General features: G+C 42.1%; 1 protein-coding gene across 1 annotated transcript in view; it reads left to right on the top strand.

The window, feature by feature from the left end:
- dnajc27 (DnaJ heat shock protein family (Hsp40) member C27) overlaps positions 1–16,894 on the top strand; it is a 27,361-nt gene extending 10,467 nt beyond the window's left edge. Inside the window, exons 6-7 of the mRNA XM_036962950.2 lie at positions 13,476–13,636; positions 15,154–16,894. Of these exons, the coding sequence (XP_036818845.1) occupies positions 13,476–13,636; positions 15,154–15,286 (294 nt within the window). The 3' untranslated portion in view covers positions 15,287–16,894. The remainder of the gene's footprint in view (positions 1–13,475; positions 13,637–15,153) is intronic.
- The last annotated feature ends 578 nt before the right edge of the window (positions 16,895–17,472 follow it).

Consider the following 17,472-nt stretch of genomic DNA (forward strand, 5'->3'; position numbering starts at 1 on the left):
GATAGTGGTAGATGTCTTGCCTCCTTTATGGCTCTAATCTGATAGTGGTAGATGTCTAGTCTCCTTTATGGTTCTCATCTGATAGCGGTAGATGACTCCTTTATGGCTCTAATCTGATAGTGGTAGATGACTCCTTTATGGCTCTAATCTGATAGTGGTAGTGGGGTGGTAGATGACTCCTTTATGTCTCTAATCTGATAGTGGTAGTGGGGTGGTAGATGTCTAGTCTCCTTTATGTCTCTAATCTGATAGTGGTAGTGGGGTTGTAGATGTCTAGTCTCCTTTATGGCTCTAATCTGATAGTGGTAGATGACTCCTTTATGGCTCTAATCTGATAGTGGTAGTGGGGTGGTAGATGTCTAGTCTCCTTTATGGCTCTAATCTGATAGTGGTAGATGTTTAGTCTCCTTTATGGCTCTAAACTGATAGTGGTAGTGGGGTGGTAGAAGATTCCTTTATGGCTCTAATCTGATAGTGGTAGATGTCTAGTCTCCTTTATGTCTCTAATCTGATAGTGGTAGTGGGGTGGTAGAAGATTCCTTTATGGCTCTAATCTGATAGTGGTAGATGTCTAGTCTCCTTTATGTCTCTAATCTGATAGTGGTAGTGGGGTGGTAGAAGATTCCTTTATGGCTCTAATCTGATAGTGGTAGATGTCTAGTCTCCTTTATGGCTCTAATCTGATCGTGGTAGATGTCTAGTCGCCTTTATGGCTCTAATCTGATAGTGGTAGATGTCCCCTTTATGGTTCTAATCTGATAGTGGTAGTGGGGTGGTAGATGTCTAGGCTCCTTTATGGCTCTAATCTGATAGTGGTAGTGTGGTGGTAGATGTCTCCTTTATGACTCTAATTTGATGTTGGTAGTGGGGAGGTAGATGTCTAGTCTCCTTTATGGCTCTAATCTGATAGTGGTAGTGGGGTGGTAGATGTCTTGTCTCCTTTATGGCTCTAATCTGATAGTGGTAGATGTCTAGCCTCCTTTATGGCTCTAATCTGATAGTGGTACATGACTCCTTTATGGCTCTAATCTGATAGTGGTAGTGGGGTGGTAGATGTCTAGGCTCCTTTATGGCTCTAATCAGATGGTGGTAGTGGGGTGGTAGATGTCTAGGCTCCTTTATGGCTCTAATCTGATAGTGGTAGTGTGGTGGTAGATGTCTCCTTTATGGCTCTAATCTGATAGTGGTAGATGTCTAGCCTCCTTTATGGCTCTAATCTGATAGTGGTAGTGTATGTCTACTCTCCTTTATGGCTCTAATCTGATAGTGGTAATGTCTAGTCTCCTTTATGGTTCTAATCTTATAGTGGTAGATGTCCCCTTTATGGCTCTAATCTGATAGTGGTAGTGTGGTGGTAGATATCAAGGCTCCTTTATGTCTCTAATCTGATAGTGGTAGTGGGGTGGTAGATATCAAGGCTCCTTTATATCTCTAATCTGATAGTGGTAGTGGGGAGGTAGATGTCTCCTTTATGGCTCTAATCTGATAGTGGTAGTGTGGTGGTAGATGTCTAGTCTCCTTTATGGCTCTAATCTGATAGTGGTAGTGGGGTGGTAGATGTCTTGTCTCCTTTATGTCTCTAATCTGATAGTGGTAGTGGGGAGGTAGATGTCTTGTCTCCTTTATGTCTCTAATCTGATAGTGGTAGTGGGGAGGTAGATGTCTAGCCTCATTTATGGCTCTAATGTGATAGTGGTAGATGTCTCCTTTATGGCTCTAATCTGATAGTGGTAGTGGGGTGGTAGATGTCTTGTCTCCTTTATGTCTCTAATCTGATAGTTGTAGTGGGGAGGTAGATGTCTAGTCTCCTTTATGGCTCTAATCTGATAGTGGTAGTGGGGAGGTAAATGTCTAGTCTCCTTTATGGCTCTAATCTGATAGTGGTAGTGGGGTTGTAGATGTCTAGCCTCATTTATGGCTCTAATGTGATAGTGGTAGATGTCCCCTTTATGGCTCTAATCTGATAGTGGTAGTGGGGTGGTAGATATCTAGTCTCCTTTATGGCTCTAATCTGATTGTGGTAGATGTCCCCTTTATGGCTCTAATCTGATAGTGGTAGATGTCTAGCCTCTATGGCTCTAATATGGTAGTGGGGTGGTAGATGTCTAGTCTCCTTTATGGCTCTAATCTGATTGTGGTAGTGTGGTGGTAGATGTCTCCTTTATGGCTATAGTATGATAGTGCTAGTGGGGCGTTAGATGACTCCTTCATGGCTCTAATCTGATAGTGGTAGTGGGGAGGTAGATGTCTAGTCTCCTTTATGGCTCTAATCTGATAGTGGTAGTGGGGTGGTAGATGTCTAGTCTCCTTTATGGCTCTAATCTGATAGTGGTAGTGGGGAGGTAGATGTCTAGTCTCCTTTATGTCTCTAATCTGATAGTGGTAGTGGGGTGGTAGATATCAAGGCTCCTTTATGTCTCTAATCTGATAGTGGTAGTGGGGAGGTAGATGTCTAGTCTCCTTTATGGCTCTAATCTGATAGTGGTAGTGGGGTGGTAGATATCAAGGCTCGTTTATGTCTCTAATCTGATAGTGGTAGTGGGGAGGTAGATGTCTAGTCTCCTTTATGGCTCTAATCTGATAGTGGTAGATGTCCCCTTTATTGCTCTAATCTGATAGTGGTAGATGTCTAGTCTCCTTTATTGCTCTAATCTGATAGTGGTAGTGGGGTGGTAGATGTCTAGTCTCCTTTATGTCTCTAATCTGATAGTGGTAGTGGGGTGGTAGATGTCTAGCCTCCTTTATGGCTCTATTCTGATAGTGGTAGTGGGGAGGTAGATGTCTAGTCTCCTTTATGTCTCTAATCTGATAGTGGTAGTGGGGAGGTAGATGTCTTGTCTCCTTTATGTCTCTAATCTGATAGTGGTAGTGGGGAGGTAGATGTCTAGCCTCATTTATGGCTCTAATGTGATAGTGGTAGATGTCCCCTTTATGGCTCTAATCTGATTATGGTAGATGTCCCCTTTATGTCTCTAATCTGATAGTGTTAGTGGGGTGGTAGATGTCTAGTCTCCTTTATGGCTCTAATCTGATAGTGGTAGATGTCCCCTTTATGTCTCTAATCTGATAGTGGTAGTGGGGAGGTAGATGTCTAGTCTCCTTTATGGCTCTAATCTGATAGTGGTAGATGTCCCCTTTATGTCTCTAATCTGATAGTGGTAGTGGGGAGGTAGATGTCTAGTCTCCTTTATGGCTCTAATCTGATAGTGGTAGATGTCTAGCCTCCTTTATGGCTCTAATCTGATAGTGGTAGATGTCTAGTCTCCTTTATGGCTCTAATCTGATAGTGGTAGTGGGGTGGTAGATGTCTAGTCTCCTTTATGGCTCTAATCTGATAGTGGTAGATGTCTAGCCTCCTTTATGGCTCTAATCTGATAGTGGTAGATGTCTAGCCTCCTTTATGGCTCTAATCTGATAGTGGTAGATGTCTAGTCTCCTTTATGGCTCTAATCTGATAGTGGTAGATGTCTCCTTTATGGTTCTAATCTGATAGTGGTAGATGTCTCCTTTATGGTTCTAATCTGATAGTGGTAGATGTCTCCTTTATGGCTCTAATCTGATAGTGGTAGTGGGGTGGTAGAAGATTACTTTATGGCTCTAATCTGATAGTGGTAGATGTCCCCTTTATGGTTCTAATCTGATAGTGGTAGTGGGGTGGTAGATGTCTAGGCTCCTTTATGGCTCTAATCTGATAGTGGTAGATGTCTAGTCTCCTTTATGGCTCTAATCTGATAGTGGTAGTGGAGTGGTAGATGTCTAGGCTCCTTTATGGCTCTAATCTGATAGTGGTAGTGTGGTGGTAGATGTCTTGTCTCCTTTATGTCTCTAATCTGATAGTGGTAGTGTGGTGGTAGATGTCTCCTTGTTATATTCAGCACTTCAAAAAGAACAGTCTTGACATTTGTATCTTGTATTTTTTAGTTGTTAAAATAGCATAAACAAATAGTTAGCATTATCTGATGTATTGGTGACTAAACTAAATGTTATCATAGTCATTCACAGAAAACATAGATGACTCCTTTATGGCTCTAATCTGATAGTGGTAGTGTGGTGGTAGATGTCTCCTTTATGACTCTAATTTGATGTTGGTAGTGGGGAGGTAGATGTCTAGTCTCCTTTATGTCTCTAATCTGATAGTGGTAGTGGGGAGGTAGATGTCTAGTCTCCTTTATGGCTCTAATCTGATAGTGCTAGTGGGGCGTTAGATGACTCCTTCATGGCTCTAATCTGATAGTGGTAGTGGGGAGGTAGATGTCTAGTCTCCTTTATGGCTCTAATCTGATAGTGGTAGTGGGGTGGTAGATGTCTTGTCTCCTTTATGGCTCTAATCTGATAGTGGTAGATGTCTAGCCTCCTTTATGGCTCTAATCTGATAGTGGTACATGACTCCTTTATGGCTCTAATCTGATAGTGGTAGTGGGGTGGTAGATGTCTAGTCTCCTTTATGGCTCTAATCTGATAGTGGTAGATGTTTAGTCTCCTTTATGGCTCTAAACTGATAGTGGTAGTGGGGTGGTAGAAGATTCCTTTATGGCTCTAATCTGATAGTGGTAGATGTCTAGTCTCCTTTATGTCTCTAATCTGATAGTGGTAGTGGGGTGGTAGATGTCTAGGCTCCTTTATGGCTCTAATCAGATGGTGGTAGTGGGGTGGTAGATGTCTAGGCTCCTTTATGGCTCTAATCTGATAGTGGTAGTGTGGTGGTAGATGTCTCCTTTATGTCTCTAATCTGATACTGGTCGTCAGTTTGTTGATGTCTAGCCTCCTTTATGGCTCTAATCTGATAGTGGTAGTGTATGTCTACTCTCCTTTATGGCTCTAATCTGATAGTGGTAGATGTCTAGCCTCCTTTATGGCTCTAATCTGATAGTGGTAATGTCTAGTCTCCTTTATGGTTCTAATCTGATAGTGGTAGATGTCCCCTTTATGGCTCTAATCTGATAGTGGTAGTGTGGTGGTAGATATCAAGGCTCCTTTATGTCTCTAATCTGATAGTGGTAGTGGGGTGGTAGATATCAAGGCTCCTTTATGTCTCTAATCTGATAGTGGTAGTGGGGAGGTAGATGTCTCCTTTATGGCTCTAATCTGATAGTGGTAGTGTGGTGGTAGATGTCTAGTCTCCTTTATGGCTCTAATCTGATAGTGGTAGTGGGGTGGTAGATGTCTTGTCTCCTTTATGTCTCTAATCTGATAGTGGTAGTGGGGAGGTAGATGTCTAGCCTCATTTATGGCTCTAATGTGATAGTGGTAGATGTCTCCTTTATGTCTCTAATCTGATAGTGGTAGTGGGGAGGTAGATGTCTAGTCTCCTTTATGGCTCTAATCTGATAGTGGTAGTGGGGAGGTAAATGTCTAGTCTCCTTTATGGCTCTAATCTGATAGTGTTAGTGGGTTGTAGATGTCTAGCCTCATTTATGGCTCTAATGTGATAGTGGTAGATGTCCCCTTTATGGCTCTAATCTGATAGTGGTAGTGGGGTGGTAGATATCTAGTCTCCTTTATGGCTCTAATCTGATAGTGGTAGTGGGGTGGTAGATATCTAGCCTCCTTTATGGCTCTAATCTGATTGTGGTAGATGTCCCCTTTATGGCTCTAATCTGATAGTGGTAGATGTCTAGCCTCTATGGCTCTAATATGGTAGTGGGGTGGTAGATGTCTAGTCTCCTTTATGGCTCTAATCTGATTGTGGTAGTGTGGTGGTAGATGTCTCCTTTATGGCTATAGTATGATAGTGCTAGTGGGGCGTTAGATGACTCCTTCATGGCTCTAATCTGATAGTGGTAGTGGGGAGGTAGATGTCTAGTCTCCTTTATGGCTCTAATCTGATAGTGGTAGTGGGGTGGTAGATGTCTAGTCTCCTTTATGGCTCTAATCTGATAGTGGTAGTGGGGTGGTAGATATCAAGGCTCCTTTATGTCTCTAATCTGATAGTGGTAGTGGGGAGGTAGATGTCTAGTCTCCTTTATGTCTCTAATCTGATAGTGGTAGTGGGGTGGTAGATATCAAGGCTCCTTTATGTCTCTAATCTGATAGTGGTAGTGGGGAGGTAGATGTCTAGTCTCCTTTATGGCTCTAATCTGATAGTGGTAGTGGGGTGGTAGATATCAAGGCTCCTTTATGTCTCTAATCTGATAGTGGTAGTGGGGAGGTAGATGTCTAGTCTCCTTTATGGCTCTAATCTGATAGTGGTAGATGTCCCCTTTATTGCTCTAATCTGATAGTGGTAGATGTCTAGTCTCCTTTATTGCTCTAATCTGATAGTGGTAGTGGGGTGGTAGATGTCTAGTCTCCTTTATGTCTCTAATCTGATAGTGGTAGTGGGGTGGTAGATGTCTAGCCTCCTTTATGGCTCTATTCTGATAGTGGTAGTGGGGAGGTAGATGTCTAGTCTCCTTTATGTCTCTAATCTGATAGTGGTAGTGGGGAGGTAGATGTCTTGTCTCCTTTATGTCTCTAATCTGATAGTGGTAGTGGGGAGGTAGATGTCTAGCCTCATTTATGGCTCTAATGTGATAGTGGTAGATGTCCCCTTTATGGCTCTAATCTGATTATGGTAGATGTCCCCTTTATGTCTCTAATCTGATAGTGTTAGTGGGGTGGTAGATGTCTAGTCTCCTTTATGGCTCTAATCTGATAGTGGTAGATGTCCCCTTTATGTCTCTAATCTGATAGTGGTAGTGGGGAGGTAGATGTCTAGTCTCCTTTATGGCTCTAATCTGATAGTGGTAGATGTCTAGTCTCCTTTATGTCTCTAATCTGATAGTGGTAGTGGGGAGGTAGATGTCTTGTCTCCTTTATGTCTCTAATCTGATAGTGGTAGTGGGGAGGTAGATGTCTAGTCTCCTTTATGGCTCTAATCTGATAGTGGTAGATGTCTAGCCTCCTTTATGGCTCTAATCTGATAGTGGTAGATGTCTAGTCTCCTTTATGGCTCTAATCTGATAGTGGTAGTGGGGTGGTAGATGTCTAGTCTCCTTTATGGCTCTAATCTGATAGTGGTAGATGTCTAGCCTCCTTTATGGCTCTAATCTGATAGTGGTAGATGTCTAGCCTCCTTTATGGCTCTAATCTGATAGTGGTAGATGTCTAGTCTCCTTTATGGCTCTAATCTGATAGTGGTAGATGTCTCCTTTATGGTTCTAATCTGATAGTGGTAGATGTCTCCTTTATGGTTCTAATCTGATAGTGGTAGATGTCTCCTTTATGGCTCTAATCTGATAGTGGTAGTGGGGTGGTAGATGTCTAGTCTCCTTTATGGCTCTAATCTGATAGTGGTAGATGTTTAGTCTCCTTTATGGCTCTAAACTGATAGTGGTAGTGGGGTGGTAGAAGATTACTTTATGGCTCTAATCTGATAGTGGTAGATGTCCCCTTTATGGTTCTAATCTGATAGTGGTAGTGGGGTGGTAGATGTCTAGGCTCCTTTATGGCTCTAATCTGATTGTGGTAGTGGGGTGGTAGATATCTCCTTTATGGCTCTAATCTGATAGTGGTAGATGTCTAGTCTCCTTTATGGCTCTAATCTGATAGTGGTAGTGGAGTGGTAGATGTCTAGGCTCCTTTATGGCTCTAATCTGATAGTGGTAGTGGGGTGGTAGATGTCTAGTCTCCTTTATGGTTCTAATCTGATAGTGGTAGTGTGGTGGTAGATGTCTTGTCTCCTTTATGTCTCTAATCTGATAGTGGTAGTGGGGTGGTAGATGTCTAGTCTCCTTTATGGTTCTAATCTGATAGTGGTAGTGGGGTGGTAGATGTCTAGTCTCCTTTATGTCTCTAATCTGATAGTGGTAGTGTGGTGGTAGATGTCTCCTTGTTATATTCAGCACTTCAAAAAGAACAGTCTTGACATTTGTATCTTGTATTTTTTAGTTGTTAAAATAGCATAAACAAATAGTTAGCATTATCTGATGTATTGGTGACTAAACTAAATGTTATCATAGTCATTCACAGAAAACATAGATGACTCCTTTATGGCTCTAATCTGATAGTGGTAGTGTGGTGGTAGATGTCTCCTTTATGACTCTAATTTGATGTTGGTAGTGGGGAGGTAGATGTCTAGTCTCCTTTATGTCTCTAATCTGATAGTGGTAGTGGGGAGGTAGATGTCTAGTCTCCTTTATGGCTCTAATCTGATAGTGCTAGTGGGGCGTTAGATGACTCCTTCATGGCTCTAATCTGATAGTGGTAGTGGGGAGGTAGATGTCTACTCTCCTTTATGGCTCTAATCTGATAGTGGTAGATGTCTAGCCTCCTTTATGGCTCTAATCTGATAGTGGTAATGTCTAGTCTCCTTTATGGTTCTAATCTGATAGTGGTAGATGTCCCCTTTATGGCTCTAATCTGATAGTGGTAGTGTGGTGGTAGATATCAAGGCTCCTTTATGTCTCTAATCTGATAGTGGTAGTGGGGTGGTAGATATCAAGGCTCCTTTATATCTCTAATCTGATAGTGGTAGTGGGGAGGTAGATGTCTCCTTTATGGCTCTAATCTGATAGTGGTAGTGTGGTGGTAGATGTCTAGTCTCCTTTATGTCTCTAATCTGATAGTGGTAGTGGGGAGGTAGATGTCTAGGCTCCTTTATGGCTCTAATCTGATAGTGGTAGTGGGGTGGTAGATGTCTTGTCTCCTTTATGGCTCTAATCTGATAGTGGTAGTGGGGTGGTAGATATCTAGGCTCCTTTATGTCTCTAATCTGATAGTGTTAGTGGGGTTGTAGATATCTAGCCTCCTTTATGGCTCTAATCTGATAGTGGTAGATGTCTAGCCTCTATGGCTCTAATATGGTAGTGGGGTGGTAGGAGACTCCTTTATGGCTCTAATTTGATAGTGGTAGTGGGGTGGTAGATGTCTAGGCTCCTTTATGGCTCTAATCAGATGGTGGTAGTGGGGTGGTAGATGTCTAGGCTCCTTTATGGCTCTAATCTGATAGTGGTAGTGTGGTGGTAGATGTCTCCTTTATGGCTCTAATCTGATAGTGGTAGTGGGGTGGTGGAAGACTCCTTTATGGCTCTAATCTGATAGTGGTAGTGGGGTGGTAGATGTCTAGGCTCCTTTATGTCTCTAATCTGATACTGGTCGTCAGTTTGTTGATGTCTAGCCTCCTTTATGTCTCTAATCTGATAGTGGTAGTGGGGTGGTAGATGTCTAGGCTCCTTTATGACTCTAATGTGATAGTGGTAGATGTCCCCTTTATGGTTCTAATCTGATAGTGGTAGATGTCCCCTTTATTGCTCTAATCTGATAGTGGTAGTGGGGTGGTAGATATCTAGGCTCCTTTATGTCTCTAATCTGATAGAGTTAGTGGGGTTGTAGATGTCTAGCCTCATTTATGGCTCTAATGTGATAGTGGTAGATGTCCCCTTTATGGCTCTAATCTGATAGTGGTAGTGGGGTGGTAGATATCTAGGCTCCTTTATGTCTCTAATCTGATAGTGTTAGTGGAGTTGTAGATATCTAGTCTCCTTTATGGCTCTAATCTGATTGTGGTAGATGTCTAGCCTCTATGGCTCTAATATGGTAGTGGGGTGGTAGATGTCTAGTCTCCTTTATGGCTCTAATCTGATAGTGGTAGTGTGGTGGTAGATGTCTAGTCTCCTTTATGGCTCTAATCTGATAGTGGTAGTGGGGAGGTAGATGTCTAGTCTCCTTTATGGCTCTAATCTGATAGTGGTAGTGTGGTGGTAGATGTCTCCTTTATGGCTATAATATGATAGTGCTAGTGGGGCGTTAGATGACTCCTTCATGGCTCTAATCTGATAGTGGTAGTGGGGAGGTAGATGTCTAGTCTCCTTTATGGCTCTAATCTGATAGTGGTAGTGGGGTGGTAGATATCAAGGCTCCTTTATGTCTCTAATCTGATAGTGGTAGTGGGGTTGTAGATGTCTAGCCTCCTTTATGGCTCTAATCTGATAGTGGTAGATGTCCCCTTTATTGCTCTAATCTGATAGTGGTAGTGGGGTGGTAGATGTCTAGTCTCCTTTATGTCTCTAATCTGATAGTGGTAGTGGGGAGGTAGATGTCTTGTCTCCTTTATGTCTCTAATCTGATAGTGGTAGTGGGGAGGTAGATGTCTAGTCTCCTTTATGGCTCTAATCTGATAGTGGTAGATGTCCCCTTTATGTCTCTAATCTGATAGTGTTAGTGGGGTGGTAGATGTCTAGTCTCCTTTATGGCTCTAATCTGATAGTGGTAGATGTCTAGCCTCCTTTATGGCTCTAATCTGATAGTGGTAGATGTCTAGTCTCCTTTATGGCTCTAATATGGTAGTGGTAGTGGGGTGGTAGATGTCTAGTCTCCCTTATGGCTCTAATCGGATGGTGGTAGTGTGGTGGTAGATGTCTAGTCTCCTTTATGGCTCTAGTCTGATAGTGGTAGATGTCTAGGCTCCTTTATATCTCTAATCTGATAGTGGTAGTGTGGTGGTAGATGTCTCCTTTATGGCTCTATTCTGATAGTGGTAATGGGGTGGTAGTTGTCTAGTCTGCTTTATGGCTCTAATCTGATGGTGGTAGATGTCTAGTGTCCTTTATGGCTCAGATCAGGGAACTACATAGTACATACATAGACATCATTCACACATACAGAGAGGCCCAGCTCAGAGACTCCCAGCTCATAAGATCCATCAAATTCAGATTTTGATTTAGAATGGAAAATGTTTTTGCAACAAATGTTAGTGCATCGAATCGTATCGCATCCCATCGATTTGTTCTCTAATCAAACCGAATAATTTCAAACTAAACCATATTGTTCCTGTATCGGATCAGAGTCCATTTATTTAGATACATATCGAATCATCTTGATAGGGAAAGATGCACATCAATAATGATAGATACTGTAGGTGATAGATAGAAACTGTAGGTAGATGATAATACTGTAGGTAGATGATAGATGATAGATAGATACTGTAGGTAGATGATAGATAGATACTGTAGGTAGATGATAGATGATAGATAGATACTGTAGGTAGATGATAGATAGATAGATACTGTAGGTAGATGATAGATACTGTAGGTAGATGATAGATAGATAGATACTGTAGGTAGATGATAGATACTGTAGGTAGATGATAGATACTGTGGGTAGATGATAGATACTGTAGGTAGATGATATATGATAGATACTTTAGGTAGATAATAGATGATAGATAGATAGATACTGTAGGTGATAGATGATAGCTACTGTAGGTAGATGATAGATAGATACTGTAGGTAGATGATAGATAGATACTGTAGGTAGATGATAGATAGATACTGTAGGTAGATGATAGATAGATACTGTAGGTAGATGATAGATACTGTAGGTAGATGATAGATACTGTAGGTAGATGATAGATGATAGATAGATACTGTAGGTAGATTATAGATGATATATACTGTAGGTAGATTATAGATATATACTGTAGGTAGAGTATAGATGATAGGTACTGTAGGTAGATGATAGCTAGATACTGTAGGTAGATGATAGATACTGTAGGTAGATGATAGATACTGAAGGTAGATGATAGATACTGTAGGTAGATGATAGATGGATACTGTAGGTAGATGATAGATACTGTAGGTAGATGATAGATGATAGATACTGTAGGTAGATGATAGATACTGTAGGTAGATGATAGATGGATACTGTAGGTAGATGATAGATGGATACTGTAGGTAGATGATAGATGATAGATACTGTAGGTAGATGATAGATGATAGATACTGTAGGTAGATGATAGATACTGTAGATTGATACAGTTGAAGTCGGATGTTTACATACACCTTAGCCAAATACATTTAAACTCAGTTTTTCACAATTCCTGACATTTAATCCTGGTACAAATTCCCTGTTTTAGGTCAGTTAGGATCACCACTTTATTTTAATAATGTGAAATGTCTGAATAATAGTAGAGATAATTATTTATATTAGCTTTTATTTCTTTCATCACATTCCCCGTGGGTCAGAAGTTTACATACACTCAATTAGTATTTGGTAGCAATTGCGTTTAAATTGTTTAACTTGGGTCAAATGTTTCGGGTAGCCTTCCACAAGCTTCCCACAATAAGTTGGGTGAATTTTGGCCCATTCCCCCTGACAGAGCTGGTGTAACTGAGTCAGGTTTGTAGGCCTCCTTGCTCGCACACGCTTTTTCAGTTCTGCCCACAAATTGTCTATAGGATTGAGGTTAGGGCTTTGTGATGGCCACTCCAATACCTTGACTTTGTTGTCCTTAAGCCATTTTGCCACAACTTTGGAAGTATGCTTGGGTTCATTGTCCATTTGGAAGACCCATTTGCCACCAAGCTTTAACTTTAACTGATGTCTTGAGATGTTGCTTCAATATATCCACATAATTTTCCTTTCTGATGTTGCCATCTATTTTGTGAAGTGCACCAGTCCCTCCTGCAGCAAAGCACCCCCACAACATGATGCTGCCCCCCTCGTGCTTTACGGTTGGGATGGTGTTCTTCGACTTGCAAGCCTTCCCCTGTTTCCTCCAAACATAACGATGGTCATTATGGCCAAACAGTTCTATTTTTGTTTCATCAGACCAGAGCACATTTCTCCAAAAAGTACGATCTTTGTCCCCATGTGCAGTTGCAAACCATAGTCTGGATTTTTCATGGCGGTTTTGGAGAAGTGGCTTCTTCCTTGCTGAGCAGCCTTTCAGGTTGTCGATATAGAACTTGTTTTACTGTGAATATAGATACTTTTGTACCTGTTTCCTCCAGCATCTTCACAAGGTCCTTTGCTGTTCTTCTGGAATTGATTTGCACTTTTCGCACCAAAGTACGTTCATCTCTAGGAGACAGAACGCGTCTCCTTTCTGAGCGGTATGACAGCTGCGTGGTCCCATGGTGTTTATACTTGCGTACTATTGTTTGTACAGATGAACGTGGTACCTTCAGGCATTTGGAAATTGCTCCCAAGGATGAACCAGACTTGTGGAGGTCTATAATTGTTTTTCTGAGGTCTTGGCTGATTTCTTTTGATTTTCCCATGATGTCAAGCAAAGAGGCACTGAGTTTGAAGGTAGGCCTTGAAATACTTCCACAGGTACACCTCCAATTGACTCAAATGATGTCAATTAGCCTATCAGAAGCTTCTAAAGCCATGACATCATTTTCTGGAATTTCCAAGCTGTTTAAAGGCACAGTCAACTTAGTGTATGTAAACTTCTGACCCACTGGAATTGTGATACAGTGAATTATAAATGAAATAATCTGTCTGTAAACAATTGTTGGAAAAATTACGTGTCATGCACAAAGTAGATGTCCTAACCGACTTGCCAAAACTATAGTTTGTTATCAAGAAATTTGTGAAGTGAAAAACGAGTTTTAATGACTCCAACCTAAGTGTATGTAAACTAGTTTTAATGACTCCAACCTAAGTGTATGTAAACTTCCGACTTCAACTGTATACAGATACTGTAGATAGATAGATGATAGATTGTAGTGATCTTTGTGTGTGTGTGTGTGTGTGTGTGTGTTCTCCAGGCGTTTTTCTCCTCGATAACGGACATGTGTGAGAATGGTGGGAAGCGCCCGGTTGCGGAGGTCACTGTCGGCTTCACCAAGGAGCAGGCCGACACCATCCGACGCATACGCAACAGCAAGGACTCCTGGGATATGCTGGGGGTAAAACCTGGAGCCACACGGTAAGAACAGGGGTCACCAGGGGTTTCTTACGTCATTCCATGGAGGGCTGAGTCTCTGCTGGTTTTGGTTATTTCCTTTAAATTTGTGGCCAATTGAGACCTAGACAACCAGGTGAGGAGAATTCCTAACTTACCAATTAAGACCTAGACAACCAGGTGAGGAGAATTCCTAACTAACCAATTAAGACCCAGACAACCAGGTGAGGGGAGTTCCTAACCAATTAAGACCCAGACAACCAGGTAATTGATCAGTCAATTGAGGAGTGAGTACCTGCAGACACTCAGCCCTCCACGGAAGGAGTTTGACCCCTGTTCCCTAGGCACTTGCAATGAGTTTGACCCCTGTGCCCTAGACACTTGGAATGAGTTTGACCCCTGTGCCCTAGACACTTGGAATGAGTTTGACCCCTGTGCCCTAGACACTTGGAATGAGTTTGACCACTGTGCCCTAGACACTTGGAATAGCTCCACATTAACCTCTGATCAACTGGGTTGTATTACCGCAATGACCTGTTCAATCACTCAGAATGACCAAATGACCTGTCCAATCACTCAGAATGACCCAATGACCTGTCCAATCACACAGAATGACACAATGACTTGTCCAATCACACAGAATGACCCAATGACCTGTCCAATCACACAGAATGACACAATGACCTGTCCAATCACTCAGAATGACCCAATGACCTGTCCAATCACACAGAATGACACAATGACCTGTCCAATCACTCAGAATGACCCAATGACTTGTCCAATCACACATAATGACACAATGACTTGTCCAATCACTCTTAGATAAGTGTCTAGGGGCTAGAGGTTGTCATGACAACAGGGCCTCTGTCAGGGGGTAAGAAGATCAGGAGGAGGACAGATCATCTCTTCTTAACCCCTTCCTGTCTATTACTGCAATTAAACCCTGTTGTCATGTTATCATGCAGTCCCACTCCAACAGCCCCCACTCAGTCACGCTATCCTATCCTCTACTCTGTCAATTCATCCTCCACAATCTGTACTCAATTCAATTAAATGTGTTTATTGACATAACAGGTTCATGTTGGCAAAAGAAGAGAGAACACTTTATTTGAATAGTCTGTAGAGCATCTACAGATGGACTGACTATCAGTAACATTTAACCTACCTAGTAACCCTTATCCTAAAACTTAACCCTTACCCTAGCCCTAACCCTTATTCTAAACCTAAACTTAACCTTAGCAAGCAGTTGCTTCTCAACAGATTTCTCTCTCACTCTCTTTCTCTCCCTACTCTCTCTCGCTCTCTCAAAAAAACAGACTTCTCCGGGTAATTTCTTCCCTGATATGAGGCGTGTGCGTGTGCGTGCGCGCGTGTGTGTGTGTGTAGGGGATTGGGGGCTTGGATTTAGTGAGGGGATTAGGAGACAGTGGAGAATCTCATTACTCCGTCCACCTGACAATCAACTTCTTCCACACACACACACGGCGGCTTCAACAGCGCCTTCCTCTTGGTCTAACGTTGGTTCCTGTTTGTGTTTCCAGGGAGGAGGTTAACAAGGCATACAGGAAGCTGGCTGTGCTGCTCCATCCGGATAAGTGCGTTGCCCCGGGCAGCGAGGATGCTTTCAAGGCCGTGGTGAACGCTCGCACCTCCTTGCTCAAGAACATCAAGTAGACACCGCCAACCAACGCCAGCTAGGGACTCCGGTCAATGCTCCACACGCCACATGGGCACCCTGACCCCTCGCCCCAAGAACGTCATTAGCCTTTTCTACCCTCTCCTAATCCCTTCTCCTAAACCTTCTCCCCCCCTCCCTGCTCTCCAACCCTCCCACCAGGTGCCATTACATTTTGCTACAACAGTGTTTTATAAAGTCACTACTGATGATGTGCCGCAGCAACTCTTGTCTCTCTGTAAGGAAGACTTATCATATCAGATCATATCAGATCTAAACTGTCATTTTTCAAACACTGCAGAGAGAAGTCAATGGAAGACCTGGGTAGTCCTCGGTCCTAACCAGTAAGGCCGGGAATTGCCAGGGACCTCACGATACGATATTGTCACAATACTTAGGTGCCGAGTTTTGATCAGTCAATGGGGGGGGGGAGTGCTGAAAATGAATTTGTTCCCTATTTTAAACAGGAGATGGAGAACAAGCTATGAAGGATACATGTTGGCGCAGCCAACAATAATTATATTGCAATATTGGCAACAACAAAATAATATCCCGATATTAGACTGTATCCATTAGTACAAACCGGATGTCGTTAGCTCTGGTCCAGAGCGTCCAAGCAACTTGAAGGCTCACCATCAGCAAGCCGCACACACGTAACGCCCTGGACAAGAGCTATAGGTGCTGTAATGGTTGTAATAAGGTGGGTAAATGCAAAAAAGAAAAAAAAGAAAACTCGACGTGATTTCCCAAACAAATGTTCCTGAAATCCTATGACCTTGGGATCACACCCTGTCCCTGGGCCTGCTCACCTGCTGACCTTCTCACCTGCTGACCTGCTCACCTGCTGACCTGCTCACCTGCTGACCTGCTCACCTTCTCACCTGGCCTACATTTTCTTCAATAACTTGTGTTTTAAGAAGATATATTTTGAAAATGGCATAGTATAATTAACTCAACAACCACAACAACCCACAATCCCCCCAAAATTAAAAATGAAAGAATAATAAGATAACTGAGAGCTTTTAAAAGTGAGCCGGTTGTAAAACTGAACAGGTTAACTTAAGTGAATGTGGTTTTCTGATACGGCCCGCTGGGTATTTCAGACAAACTAGACTGGGGTGTTTGTTTACGGCTCCTATTGGTCCAAGTGACATGTTCAAGGTCCAATGCACACACGTTTATCTCCAGGTCAAATCATTTCTGGGTAACAAGTATCGTACTGTGATTTGTTTTTAATTCAAATGGTCAAAAACAAACAAATATTAGCAAAGAGCCATTTCTCAATTTCACTGTGGGAGTGGTCTGAGTGGGTCTGAGTGCTGTTGGCAGAGAGGTTTGTCTCCAGCTGTGTGACTGGCTGGGTTGACTGTCAAGTTAGTGGCGTCAATTAATATTTTGTCTATTAATGTTCTGTATTTCATGTTTAGTGTAGTTGCTGATTTTGCAACGGCTAATGTGAATTCTATTACTGTAAAGAAATAGTATGTTAGAGTCATTTTTACAGGAGGCTTCTGTTTTACAGTTAATAACAGTATTTTTCAACATTTTGCCCATAATGCAGTGCAGGTTGTAAACATTATTAAAGTGACCAGTGTTCCATTACTAAAGTGACTAGTGATTCCATGACTATTTTTTTATTTAAAAATATATATACAGTGCCTTGCGAAAGTATTCGGCCCCCTTGAACTTTGCGACCTTTTGCCACATTTCGGGCTTCAAACATAAAGATATAAAACTGTATTTTTTTGTGAAGAATCAACAACAAGTGGGACACAATCATGAAGTGGAACGACATTTATTGGATATTTCAAACTTTTTTTAACAAATCAAAAACTGAAAAATTTGGCGTGCAAAATTATTCAGCCCCTTTACTTTCAGTGCAGCAAACTCTCTCCAGAAGTTCAGTGAGGATCTCTGAATGATCCAATGTTGACCTAAATGACTAATGATGATAAATACAATCCACCTGTGTGTAATCAAGTCTCCGTATAAATGCACCTGCACTGTGATAGTCTCAGAGGTCCGTTAAAAGCTTAGAGAGCATCATGAAGAACAAGGAACACACCAGGCAGGTTCGAGATACTGTTGTGAAGAAGTTTAAAGTCGGATTTGGATACAAAAAGATTTCCCAAGCTTTAAACATCCCAATGAGCACTGTGCAAGCGATAATATTGAAATGGAAGGA

The sequence above is a fragment of the Oncorhynchus mykiss genome, chromosome 25 (genome assembly GCF_057628025.1).
Source record: "Oncorhynchus mykiss isolate SJ-2025 chromosome 25, ASM5762802v1, whole genome shotgun sequence".
NCBI classification, from domain to species: Eukaryota; Metazoa; Chordata; class Actinopteri; order Salmoniformes; family Salmonidae; genus Oncorhynchus; species Oncorhynchus mykiss.